Here is a 14,479-nt window from a genome sequence, read left to right as displayed (position 1 = left end):
GGCTGCGGATTGCGCAAGCGCAGACCACGCTCCTTTAGAGACCCCACACACACACGGTCCCGCCCCTGCCCCGCCCTCACGAGAAGGTGACGCAGGTGTGAGTCGTTTCCGTTTTCTACTCTGTTCAAAGTTAGCATAGTGTACTGTGAGTTCTGAGTCAGCGGGGAAACTTACCCAGAACCTAGTCTCAAAAAGAGGGGAGGAGGAGTAAGCTAAGGAACACACACTCCAATTCTGTTGTGCAAGTTTTTAATGCATTCGGTAATTATTTCATGTTCATAAGTGCTGTTCATCTTAGTTTCGGGCAGCTTTATATACCACCAGTAGCTGAAGGAGAAGACAAATAACTGAGTAGGACTCTCTTACCTAAGCTAATGGAGGGATTATGTTACAAGTTACTAGTAAATAAACGGCCCCCGATTTGCATTTGCGGTGGCATTGATTCTTTAGCTTACTCTCTACTGTGGCCGTTCGCTTTTGGGAAGGTGGAGGCCAGGTGGGGCTTGAGAAGAATTTCTGTAGCCCTCTCAGGTGCTATGGTTATTACTATGAGCCACCAAACTGGACCTGCCAGCACTTGGCTCTTCCCAGGCGCCACTGCTGTGACGTAAACGTCTTTTCATCTTGTATTATACAGTAGCAGCTCAAGTGTACTAACGACACTTTCTCTCCAAAGAACCTACCGACTGTAGGGACACGTTGTGGTCAGTAGTTGACAATACAACACTTCCCATTGAAGCGCCTATGGAAACAACAGGCACAAAGTAACTCTCTGCCTACCCTCTATGACCTAATTAGTCCCACCTGTATCTCCAGTGCAAGGCATGGGATGGGAGAAGTCTCTTCAAAAGTTAGGCGTGCCGATTTATTGAACCAAATAGCTATTTATTGTCATGCAGGAATAATGAGAAAAATAATTTATGGAGGTTTAGGGTTCTTTTGGCTCAAATTAACCAAGATGGTGCATCTGACTTCTGAAGTTGATATAACAGTTAGTAAATGTAACAAGAGAAAGCTCTTATGGGATGCCATACTCAAGGTTGGCATGGCTGTTCACTTTTATAGATTTATTTCTTTTAGGTTGGGGGGGGTGTGCAGGAAAGTCCCCCCAGAAAAGAAGAGGAAGTCAGATCCTCTGGAGCTGGAGTTACAGGTGGTCGTGAACCACCTGACACGAACTCTGGGAACCAAACTCAGGTCCTCTCACTGCATGAGCAGTCAGCCCTCTTAAGTGCTGAAACACCTCTCCAGCCCAGAAACGTTGATTGTACGTACTGCTACATATTGAATTCTAGACCAGCTTGGACTATAAGAGATCTTGTTTTGTTTTTTATTTTATTTTATTATTTGTTTGTTTGTTTGTTTTTCAAGACAGGGCTTCCCTGTGTAGCCTTGACTATCCTGGACTGGCTTTGTAGACCAGGCTGGCCTCGAACTCACAGCGATCTGCCTGCCTCTGCCTCCCAAGTGCTGGGATTAAAGGCTTGTGCCACCACTACCCCGTGAGATCTTTAAAAAACAAAAAACAAAAAACTTGAATTTTAACTAGATCAGCATATTTGTGCAAAGCTATGCTCTCAGCATTGATGTTATCAATCAACTCTAAAACAAAACAAAACAAAAAACCTTTCAAGATACATCCTACAGAATTAAACATTCAGTCAAGAGACCTGTGTTAAGCATGGTAGCACACTTTTTTTTTTTTTTTTTTTTTTTTTTTTTTTTTTTTTTTTTAGTTTTAGTTTTTCAAGATAGGGTTTCTCTGTGCAGCCTTAGTTGTCCTGGACTCACTTTGTAGACCAGGCTGTCCTCGAACTCACAGCAATCCACCTGCTTCTGTCTCCCGAGTGCTGGGATTAAAGGTGTGTGCCACCACACCCAGTGGTAGCACACTTAAGTCCCAGCTCTCAGGAGGCAGAGGTAGAGGTAGAGGTGGATCTTTCTGCGTTTCCAGCCACACAAAGAGACTGTCTTAAAAATTTACATTTCTATAGATAGATATAGCTATAGATAGATATATCTTCAGAGAAAAGGAACTGTGAACAGCAAAGTTTAAGCAAAGAGTGCAACAGCTGTGGAAGCTCTTCACAGACGAGCTGAGCTTTCAAAAGACTGATGGGGAGCCACTCTGCAAAGCAGGGAGCGGTCACTCACTGGGGAGGAGCACGGAGTGGGGGGTGGGGAGCACGGGGTTCTACACCAACTGCTCCAGCGCCTTGAGAAAGTTGATGCACCCATGAATGCAAGGCCACACAGGAAGAGTTGTGAAACCAAATAAAACTGTCCAGAGAAAAATTTCAAAGACCAGGTGCATTCGTAACTGAAATAAAAGATTTTTGTGGGTGGCACTGAGGGCTCCAAAGAGCACAGCTTCTTCCTATTCACACAGCATGACTGCAGAGCGATTGGCACCGTGATTGGCCAGCACAGTGTGAAGAGGGGCTTTGCTTTCATAACCTCTGATGAGCACTGTGCCCTGGTTAAGACTGTCATTCAGAGACAGACTCTGAATGACTGTGACATGCAGACAGCTCTGTCAAAGCAAGGGATGGCCAGTGCCTCCTCTAGCCAGAGGACCAAGTGCTATGGAACCTATGGTGGTTTCACTGAGGTAGTGTGACAGTGATGACAATTCTGGCTGTGGCGGCAGCTGTGGTGGTGGCAATAGAGATGGCTATCATGGACTTGCTAGTGCTAGTGGTTGTGGAAGGCGTGGCCTTGGCTATTCTGGAGGACTCTGTGGACATGGCTGGACAGGGTTATGGGAAGCAGGGCAGCAGCTATGTGTGTGTGGCCGCTGTACCACGGGGACAGTGGAGGAGGCAGCACCTGGCAGCTGTTGTGGGAGCTGCGGTGACTTTTACAGTGGCGATTTTCCTCAAGTCTTCAAATGCTGGGCTCGTGCAGAGGTAGAAAATTCTGAGGCAGCAGCTCTTGCCCTGTGATGCTGAATACAGAGGCCAATGCTTTGCCGAAACATGTAACTAAGGAGGCTGTGGTGGTGCGGAAGTGATGGAAGGCTCTAATTACTTCCAGAAAACAAAGTTTAACAGGGAGGAAGAGCCGGTGAGGGTACAGGTTACAACAGACTTGACTTGGGAGCTCAGTCCAGCACAATGTTGTTCTAGACAACAGCTATGAGTATGGAGGGGACAGCCCATCAAGGAGGTGTCTAGGTAGGTAATGGGTTTTTCCTTTTTTTTTTTTTTTGGACTGGGGGGGAGGAGACTACAGTTTGGACTTTTTTTTATACCCATGCTGTTAGCTGATCAAGACACTGAATTAAAAAAAAAAAAAGACACTGGATTAGGGACTGAGAGAATGGCTCACTGAGTACAAGTACCCCCTGTGCAACCCAGCTCCAGCACCCATGGATGTTAGCGGACACCTTTAATCTCAGCACCGGGGAGGCAGAGACCGGCAAATCTCTAGGCCAGCCTGGTGTACGTAGGGAGCTCCAGACCAGCCAAGGCTTCAGTATAGGACTGTCTCAACAACAAAACCAAACAAGACAAAAACCCCTGGGTGTGGGTGGACACACGTGCTTTGCTGACCAGCCTTCTAGTCAAAAGGGTGAAGCCAGGTTAAGGAGGCTCAAGGGACTAAGACGGAAAGTGATAGAGCAAGGCACCTAATGTCCTCCGACCTCCACATGCACCCACAGGTGCAAACAACTGCACACATGTACACACTACACACACTGAAGGTTTTTTTCTAAATATATTTATTTACCACATTCTTTACATATGCAGTATTCTGCCATTTTGTGTATGAACACTAAGTTTAAGAAGTTTTTGGAGGAATGTGAGCAACATATATTAAACAAGTTCATGATTAAAGATCTGCAGGAAGAGGTAATCAAAATTCAGGGGAAGCAAGTAAGACAACCAGAAGCTATCTTTAATCACACACACACACACACACACACACACACACACACACACGTGCTTCAAAGACAGCTTTTGCTTCTGGGACTGAAGGCAGCTGCTGCACAGTCTAAATGGCAGGCCTAGGCCAGGCCTTCAGCTCTCTTCACACCCAAGAGGCAGCACCCTGACACGTGGCTATTCAGACTGCATCTCTAACCACTAGGTGTGCAGGCTGCCTGTTTCAGCAACAGTCAAGAACAGTACGGCTACCCTTCAGTTAGACACACACCGCAGGCGCGCCGTCTACTCGCCTGAAGGGAAGCACCCCACCTTCGGGGCGTGTTGAAGTAGAAATGGCACGTGGTGGCGTAAAGACGAGACCGAGCACAGAGAAAAGGGGGGAATATGTGCATTTTCCAATTTAAACACAAAGCAGTTTGAGTCAGTTCTGAAGACAGTGCATTCTTTTTCTCAAGTCTAAATTGATGTAAAAGCATTTACAGAAGAAAAAATAAATCACTAAGGATCTCTAAGACTCCAGAACTTTCCTACCGACTGACAGCCGACAGCTTCTTTCTGCTTGTTCTTCAGCTGCCTATTGAACCGAGAGCAGAGACGGCTCCGGTCTGTGTTCAACAACCAGCTGTGTTGATCATCTCTGTAAACTGGGCTTATATGTAATGGTTTATTCCAACAAAGGGTGTAACGCTGCATTCCCTACTAGAAGCTGCATTGGTGGCAAAAACAAGTCAAACTCCTCCACAGGTGCCACTGATGTGTGTTGCAGTCATCAAACCCCTGTCCTGGTCCCTCCAGTGTCACAGCCACCAATGCCTGGAGTCTGAGATTTCTTTGCCGCCGCAGGTCATTATGCATAGCGTTAGAAAAGCTTAGGTGAAATTACCGCGTCAGATTAGCAAGCAAGGCACTTTATTAATCAAAGTAATGAGCTATCTTCTGCTAAGACGTTTCCTTTAAGGCTGGGGCTCTAGCTCAGTGGTGGAGTACTTGCCCAGCATGCACAAGGGTGAGGGCTCAATCCCCATACCGTGCCCCCGAAGGCTCCTGAGTGAGCATCCTTTACCCTGTCAGAGGCTCTTACCAGGTCCCTTCCCCTCTGTAATTCTAGGACTTGCCTATGAAATATGCACACCAGTTCTAAACACTTGCTGCAGATACCTAGGCAACAGCAGCAGTGATGCTCTCCAGAAGCTTGTCACCTCCTCTAATGGTAAAGCTGGTGAACCTGAAGGGGGTTTGGGAGAACAAAACCCGAGTGAATGCGAAGACCATCTCGTTTTAGATGATGAGGTATGGTTGCTCCTGCCCGTTTCTCTCAGGAGGCAAGACAGGGGAGCTGCATCTTGGAGCAGGCCAACCCAACAGTCCCTGGGGTGCTTTTTATAAAAGTACAGCAAGTGCTTCTTGGGACCTTGCAATTTTTAAGAGGTAACAGGTCAGACTTAGGTTTGGCTGTAGGGAGGACAAGGATGCAATAAAGCTGTTTTCTGCCAGGGCTGGTGCTCTGCAACAGTCCTATGAGGTAATTAGCATCCCCATCTTACAGATGAGGAAAGCTGGCCATGTAACGCAGGCAGCTCTGCCCCCCAGGTCGCTATGATCTAAGTCCCTACCACCGCTCATGCTGTGGAATAGTCACCTCCCTCCTGGTTCTCAATCCGGGTATTGGCGGCACCGGGTGTGGGATGGGGTGGGGCATATCACTGTACCTACTAAGAGGAGCAACCCTGCGTAGATACTCTGTGTCTCTTTTTATGAGATACGGCTTGAGAGACAGGTCACTTGTACCCCAGGCTGATTTCCAACTTCAACTGGTTGTGTAGCCAGGAATAACCTAGAACTTTTTTTTCTCCCCCCCCTCCCCCGGAGGCAGGGTTTCTTTGTGTAGCCCTAGCTGTCCTGGAACTCTCTTTGGTAGACCAGGCTGGTCTCAAACTCACAGAGATCAGCCTGCCTCTGCCTTGTGAGTGCTGGGATTAAAGATGTGAGGCATCACACCACAACCTAGAACTTCTGATCCTCCTCCCCCTGCCTCTAGAGCTGGGATTACAGGTGTGTATCACCCCTGTTCAGTTTGGGGGTCCAGGCACAGCTGCATCTAGGACGAGCCTACCAAGAGTTTGTGTGTGGTAGGCAAGCACATTGCCAAACCCCAAACCATTTCTCTCTCTTCCAGCCCTTTCTGAGCAGAGTAAATGTACCTTTATTAAGGAAAGGTGAGAAAGAACTCATGAGTGGGAGATATCCATAACTAAATTCCAAGGGATGGTGGACAAGATTTCACTGAAGCCTAAGTTGGCACAACTGGCCCAAGGCTTAGACTTTTCTTGTTTCCTTGCATGATTTTTCCTTGAGATTTCTAATGATTTTGACTGAATCGAGATAAAATAGTTGAACAGGACCTTGGTGGCACCAGCCCTTAATCCCAACACAATAAAGACAAAGCCAGGAGGAACTCTTGAGTTACTGAACCAACCTGGTCTCCACAGGGTGTGACCCCCTGCTGGTAAGAGACAGCCTAGGATTTAAACTGAAATTTTTTCCTTAAATTTACTATGTAAGTTTCTTTTTCTTAACAATGAATTATATGTGCACTAAAGGATGGATACACATCAATCTGAGGCTTATGTAAAGAAAAGTGATGTAGCTCCTCTAAAAAAGGCCAGCATTCTCCTTAAAAGTGGAACGTCCATGGGAGATACGGTGCCAAAGGGTAAATTGGCCTAAGAAATGTATTTTGTTGTTCAAAGTAAAGACCAAGGTTGCATGGGAAGACAGACAGGAAGCTGCATGGCTCCCTCATAGAGAAGGGAAGAGACAGAAGCACCCGCAACAAAGGTAAAAAGCCAGGTACAAGACACCTACTGTATAAGAAATATATTTTGTTGGTCAAAGTGAGGACCAAGGTTAAAAGGGGAGACAGACATGCAAGCTGCACGCCTCCCGTCGAGAAGGGATGTGAAAAAACACCCACAACAAATGTGAAACGCCAGGTACAAGATACCTACGATATACAGAAACCCTAAAATAAGAGTTTATATAAAGTTTATTTAAAGCTTAATTCCTTTTTCTTTTGCTCAGGGCAACCAGCTTGTCTCAAAAACAGGAATACATCGGGCACCATAGAGCCTAGAGAAGGACATTTAGAACTATACAATCTTGTTTTGATTTCAATATGATGATAATTTTATGTTCATTGCTAATGGTGATGTTATATTTCATCTTTGAAAGAGGTCAAAATAAAATAGATCTGGATAAAAGAGAGACTGCCAAGTTAAGTAAGTTTACATGAATTCAAACTGCAGAACAAGCACACCTCATACATGTATAGTTTCAAAACTGTATAATGCTTGTGAGAAATTATGTTTTCAGGATTAAAAGAACTGGACAGTGACGCTGGAACAGACCTGACAGGATTCATTCCTCCAGCATGCTGAGACACTAACATCCTGCATCCTTCATGTTCCAGCTCCAAGTGCTTTGGTTGCTGTTCCTCATCAGCAAACGACAGCTTCAAAGAGGGCTCCTGATGCCAATTGGTCCAGCATTTCAAACTGTCCCACACAGGACTTATATTAAGCCTGAAACTTCTCAACATTTAGAGACTGAACCACAAATACTATTCCTAGCTTGTTTAACCATTTTTTTCCCCTCAGTTTTATTTGGGTCCCTGAATAAGTATTCTCCACCCCAGATCAGCCTGAAGAAACTTTAAGAGAAAGACACCCCATTTCCCTTAAGGGGGGTCGGGTAGGTTTTTGGTTGCTTTCTTGGGCTACAGATATATATTGTCACTAAAAGGTATGGAGATAGGGGTTGTAAAGAAAGAAAGAAAGGGGAGTAGAGAGATATGTAGGGATGATAGGACAAAATGCAGATTATTGAATCTACCCCTCAACTTAAGGCCTTGTTACCAAGTTAATTTTAATTCATTGATATAGAATTTCGTATATTGATACAAAATAAGTCTAATTTTTATACATTAAAATAGAATTCAAATTTAATATTCTTCACACAATATAATTCTACTCTGAGGTATTGCACATATACAACTTCCAATACTCGGATAGTGTTATTGTAGGCTGTTTAGGATAATTAGGTAATACAAGTCAGTTGTTGATCATGGTCATGTCAAATATAGAAATATACATGCTAGGTTTAGCAGATATGATTCTACAGATAGAAACCTCAGAGACCTACAGAATATGGCATTTACCAATGTTTTTATTAACTTAAGGGTTCTTTGACAATAAGACAGGTTAACTCCTGGCAGCACCCAGCCTCCACAAAGATGTTGAGCATTGAAGAATCTCCTGGTGGAGATGGCTTCGAGTGTGGCAAAACAGCAACTGGGCAAATGTCCTTGTTTCTCCCACAGACAAAATTCTGCCTAAAATGAGCAAGCTTAGATGTAAACATAGTCTATGGTCTGACTCTGCCAAGACAGGGTAAGCAAATCCTCAATGGTTCCTGCTTCACAAAAATGTCTGTCAGGTAAACTGGGCCAGAAGGCCGAAGATGATGCTCCAATGTTACAGAGAGTTTTGGGTGACCTGTCAGGCAGTAAACTGTCTCTGTCATTTTTTTTTCATTTTGGAAACTGCCAACCTGCACTTCCTGTTTACTTAGGTAGTTAAATTTATTCCTTCTCAAGTCTCTGATGGGGATGAAGACCAGATAGTTCAATTTAAAATTAAGCTTAGTTGTTTAGGAGTTACAAAGATACTTTTAGGTCTAGATAAATACTTTTAGGTTGATAGATTTGAGCTTTGATAGATATTATTTTAGTTCAAAACTTTAGACTTATATAGATAATATTTTCTTCAAAGTTGTCAAATATCTTTTAATTAGACATTATGTATGTAAGTCTTACCTATTGGTTTTCATAATTTTTCATAATTGTACTTACTGTATATAAAACAAATGGCCTTTTTATTTAGACAGAAAAGGGGAATTGTTGGAGGTTGGTCTGAAGTATTTTGATGCTAATTAATAAAAAGCCATCCCACCTGCGCAGGGCAAAAGGCAATAGAGGTGTGGCTATGGTTCTGGAGCTTAGAAAGAGAGGAATCCTGGGAAGAAGAAAAGGGTCCGGAGAGGAGAGAGACCCGAGGTGAAGGGAAGAGAGGAAGGCTGCCATGGGTTAGATGGAAGAGAAGCAAGTGACCAGCATGGATGGGGATTCGGCCCAGATGAAGAACATTAGCAAGTACTTGGGATTATGGATGGGAGGTGGCTTAATAGACATTAGAAGCAGATGGCCTGGGACTGGAAGGTAGTTTAGGGGATTGATATCCTGCCCCAGGTTAACTAAGGCTATTTTAAAATATAACAAGTGTCTGAGTCTTGATTGGTTGCTAGCTGGGCATACTGAAGTAATAATAATTAAAGGCCTGATAATAAACAATTATTAGGCCTTACTGGTAATTAAAAACAACAGGGAGGCCCTTCAAGGATGACTACCCACAATTCATTTATTTTAAATGATGCCATTAATTAAGACAGTTGGTTCGAAGCCTTCCTCGTGCTTCGACCCTTAAATACAGTTCCTCATGTTGTGGTGACCCTCAACCATAAAATTATTCGTGTTACTATTTCATAACTGTAATTTTGCTACTGTTATGATTCGTGTTTTCCACGGCCCCCGTGAGAGGGTCATTCGGCCCGAGCCTGGAGCCCCACAGGCTGAGAACCACCACTGCAGCTCCATCCCCCTCCCACGAACATGGAACTGGACTTCCCTCAAAGTTTCTTATACCTGTGCAAAACAGATCCTTTTTTGTAATGAGCTCTCTTGCCAACTAAGAAATTCCATCTCCTCCCCCACCCCACCAAGACAGGGGCTCTTTGTGTAGCCTTGGCTGGTCTCGAACTCAAAGAGATCCACTTGCCTTCGCTCCCTGAGTGCTGGGATTAAAGGCATGCACAGCCGCAATCGTCGCCGCTGCCACCACCGCCGCTGCCGCCACCACCACCACCAGACTAAATTCCATCTTTTTAGGTTCTATAGACCAAATGAGTAATTTTCAAACATAATATGACTTGTCTAGAAAAATCTTTAATGTTCAATTTTTGGGTAAGAATAATTTTCAAGTTTCAAAACAAGTTACATATCATAAAGGAATTAGTTCTATAATAATCTGTTTACAAATATAAATTATTTCTACATTGTACTCTCTTAACTTGCCAACATTACTAACTTTTACCTTAGATAAAGCAGAAACAGGCGTGCATTTTCCTCACTGTCAAATGCTGTAATTACTGACAAAAGCAGCTCCAGCCATGCATGGTGGTGTACAACTTAATCCCAGTACTGGGGAGGAAGATCTCTAAGTTCAAGGCCAGCATGGTCTACGTGAGTTCCAGGACAAGAAAGGGCTATGTAGAGAAACCCTATTATCCAGACAATTTTAGTACATTAGTCCACTACCAAAAAAACTAAACTTGACCCTCTCCCTCTGAGACTGAGAATAAAAACATCCAGTACTGAGTTAATAAATGACCAACACAGACATATAAATGCAAATGAAATACTGTACATAAAGTGGTTTTCTTGTATGGTCACTTAAAATCAGTTATTGTCATTAGTACTTCTTATGGAAAGTATAAATCCCTTACTTGGTAAATGATAAGAAGTTTCACGACAGAAAACAACTTTTACCCATGGCACAACAGGGAACAATAAACGGACTACTTGGAGCAAGAGGTTTTGGTTTTATTTTCTTTTTAAAGAGTTCAGAGGGTAGTTTGAAAAAAGGCTCCTTTTTCCAACATGGTCATGGTTGCCAACCAAGCCAGTCCTTCTTTAACTGAAGTGGCCACCTCTTTAAGGGTTCTGGATTTTTGAAGTTCTCCTAAGATGCTCTGAGGATTAAGTAGTTTGTAGTCCTCCACACATTATCATCACCTAAAATCTTGGGAGAAAACAAATCCCCAGAGAAAGGCCTTGTCGGGTGCGGCAGCACATGCTTGTAAACTCTGGCACCTGAGGAAGCTGAGGCAGGAGGATGTTAGGCCCACGCAAGCCTGGGCTGCAGAGAAAGACCTTGTCTGAAAAAGAGTGGGAGAGGAGGGAGAGCAGCTTCAATCTGTCCACCAAATGCAAACTTGAGAACTGCTATGGAGTAACGCCCTTTCCTGAAAATGCACACATATGACGTCTCAGAGAGGGTCACCCTGAAGTCCCATCCCCTTGCTGTAGAAGACTGGCTTATGACCAAGTCCCAAGCCAATTTGTCCCCTCCTTATATTTAAAATGCCATCACACATACAAGTGACTGGCTCATTTAAATCTTTAAGTCGCATGACAGGACTTAGCAGGCTCTGTTTGCAGCAGGCTTGTTGAGGGTTTATGGTTCTGTGACAATACAGAGTACTATTGTTTGGGGACAGAGACAAACAAACAAACACTGTGTCTGCCACGGTGGAGCTGATGTTCAGACAGACCCAGCTCATCTAGAGATGTGGTGAGTGAGGCAGGGGCTGAAGCTGGAGACGGGATGGCCGAATGAAGAGTGGTTGTAACGGGCTCTATGTATCTTCCTGTGAGACTCAACAAGATGTCTAAAATCACTCTGAAAAGACTTCCCGAAACTGTACGGACAGCTGCCGGGATACCGAAACGTCTCTCAAATGGCTGTGCTGTAGAACAGTAGGTGTGCAAGCAACTTGTAAGGCTCATTTCTTGGGGCAGGAGGTTTAGCTACATGGTCTGGGCTACTCTTCCAATGCACCAGCCTCACACAGTCTTACCTAGGCACACAAGCACAGCGGGTCCTCCCGCCACACCAGGTGAGGAATGGGCACCTCAGAACTTGGAAATGTCACATAACGAGTACATGTCCTTAAAAATGATCACACAGTAATTTATTTCATCTAAAAATATACTGCTAAAGTATAATAATGACTGAGCAGATGCTCCAGAAGCCAGCTTCTGGACCCTTAGTAGCCATTTCAGTATTATTAGTAGTGAGATTAATACTTCCAGTATGAATTCACGGGGAAAGTCACTGCTTGTTAAACACTGAAGCAACTGTACCAAAGAAGGTACGCTAGTTAACCTCAAAGAAGTTTTTAAAACAAAAATCTTGGTGATGTCATCTGTGATCCTAGCACTTGGGAGGCAGGGGCAAGAGGTCATGGGTTCAAGGCCAGCCAGGCTACATAACAAGTTCAAGACCAGCCTGGGCTACATAGCGAGATCCTGCCTTTTATAAACCGAAACCAAACCAACAGTACTAAAATCTTTCACAGGACTTCTGTGATAGAACAGTTAAGATACATGAACAGCTCAGTGAATCTGTTTAAAAATGACTATTGAAGTTTCAAAAGGAAATATATTTTTCCCCTTCTACTTCTGACCCTTGATTTTATACTAGGATTGAGTTCAAGGTAAAAGAATTCTAATTGTTTCAAAAAAAAAAAATCACAACTTATACAGAAAATGGGGAAAAAAAAAAAGAATAGATCAGACCTTTCATGAATATACAACTTAGGCACTGGGTGCAGTTCCGTGCGCTGCCACTGAGCAAGGCCCTGGGTTCTATTCCCAGGCATGAGGCAGAGCAAACCAGAACAGCAACAAAAGATGTGAGCAGAATGCATAACAAGATTATCTTTGGAAAACAGATATTTTTTTCTCTTTCTACCAGAAATATCAGAATTTATTTCTCCCTAATTGCACAGTTAACTAGCAGACTTCCTAATAGTGTGCATGAAAAACTTCTAAGCCAGAGAGAGGCACAGAAATAACTTCTTCCTAAGTGTTTTGGTTAATTCATGGCCAAGATATATTTAGTCTCTGGTTGGATATAATCAAGGAAATAAACAGATAAAGCTACTAAGGCTTGAGCTGAGATTACCCCACAAAAATCTGCCATTAGCTCAGCTACTGGTCTTCTTTCTCCCCAAAAGGAAACAAAACAAGAAAAGCACTAAGTGAACTTCCCACAGCCCAGCTTCAGGTGAGCCATCTGGAAAGGCCAGAGCAGTCAACGACGTGGCAGAGATACATTCAGCATCTGTTGATGACAGCTGGCTCGGAGTCAGGAAGAATGTCCAATCTTCAGTGGCAAGGACGGAGGCAGAGCCAGGGATTCTAGAACACGTACCGACAAGTCCAGGAACGTGGCCGGACGTAATCCAGAAATGTAGGCTACGATGGCGGAAAAAGAGAAGAACCGTTTAGTTATGTCAACAGTAGGTGTGGATTAGCTATGGGCAGAACATTATATACTGTTCTCTTCTCTCTCTCTCTCTCTCTCTCTCTCTCTCTCTCTCTCTCTCTCTCTCTCTCTCTCTCTCTCCCCAGAGTTTCTCTGTGTAGCCTTGGCTGTCCTGGACTCAATTCTGTAGACAAGGCTGGCCTTGAACTCATAGAGACCCACCTTCCTCTGCCTCTATGTGCTGGGATTAAAGGCCTGCGCCATCATGCCTGATAAATATATAATTTATTTATTTTATTTTTAGGTGCATCAGTGTTTTGCCTGTATGAATATCTGTGTGAGGGTATTGGCTCCCCTGTGGCTATAGTTACAGACAGTTGTGAGCTGCCATGGAGCTACTGGGACTTGAACTCGGGTCCTCTGAAAGACCAGCCAGTGCTTTTAATCGGCTCAACCATCTCTCCAGCCCTTATACTGTATTCTAAGCTAACTCCCAGCATTTCACTGGCCTTTAAGGCTTAAGAAACTCCCTGATTCAAAAGATGTTGAGATGTTTTTTACCAATAGCACCAATGAATTCAACTGCGAAGCTTTGCAATAGTTTCTGAAGTTCAGTAAACTGCAATCAGTTCCATGGACCATGGATGGATCAAATGGTCAATAGGTGTTGTGTCTCTTAGCATTGTGACAGCTTATTTAAAGTTTTAGTCTAGAATTTAAATTGCGCGGGACTAGGATAAGGAGTAGGCACATGACTCTAGCTAAGGTTAAAGTTCATGAGCCATTTTAAGATGAAGGATTTTGCAAGTTCCAAAACAGGAGAGATAGAACAAACAAACTTGAGCATAACCACAAGGGAAAAAAAAAAAAGAAAAGAGTAGCAAAATAAAGTAAGACGCAATCCCAGGCTTAGGGCTGCCCGACACTGTTTTCCTTTGCTCTCCACTACTGCACCACCCTCCGTAAGGCCACCCACCCCCTCACACCAGGGGTGACAGGCACCCTAGCCGGGCTGGCGACTCACGTTCTTCAGAGGACAGTGCTGACGGGCATACCATTCTTGAGAATAAAAGCACAGAATGACTCCGTGGCCCAGGAAGAGAGAAACCCACATCATAATGTTCCAGATTGGCCTCTTCCGACTGTCGTTGACAATGAAGTTAAAAGCCACTGACGTTAGAAAGAGAACAAGAGTGCAGTTATGGCGGGGGAATGAGGGCCCAAATCCAGGCAGGGGCTGAGTCCCAGCAGTGAGCACCGGCCACTCCGCCACATCCTTTATCCTGCTTACTTACCCTACACGTGAATGACACTGAACTACTGACACTTAGCAGTCCCTACTTAGGAGGATGCCAACAGTGGGAAAACATATTTCACGGAGTTATTCTTATGGGCTCCTCTCCACACACTCGAGCATGGGCCTGT

The 14,479-nt window shown here is 44.1% G+C and overlaps 1 protein-coding gene across 1 annotated transcript in view; it reads right to left on the bottom strand.

The window, feature by feature from the left end:
- Nucleotides 1-9,928: 9,928 nt before the first annotated feature.
- Nucleotides 9,929-14,479, bottom strand: part of SOAT1 (sterol O-acyltransferase 1) — a 42,817-nt gene continuing 38,266 nt past the window's right edge. Inside the window, 2 exon segments of the mRNA XM_084797068.1 lie at nucleotides 9,929-13,044; nucleotides 14,079-14,224. Of these exon segments, the coding sequence (XP_084653194.1) occupies nucleotides 12,988-13,044; nucleotides 14,079-14,224 (203 nt within the window). The 3' untranslated portion in view covers nucleotides 9,929-12,987.

Source organism: Acomys minous (assembly GCF_964271855.1).
Source record: "Acomys minous genome assembly, chromosome: 1".
NCBI lineage: Eukaryota > Metazoa > Chordata > Mammalia > Rodentia > Muridae > Acomys > Acomys minous.
Note: the sequence above shows the minus strand (reverse complement) of the source record. Positions and strands in the feature narration are given on the sequence as shown.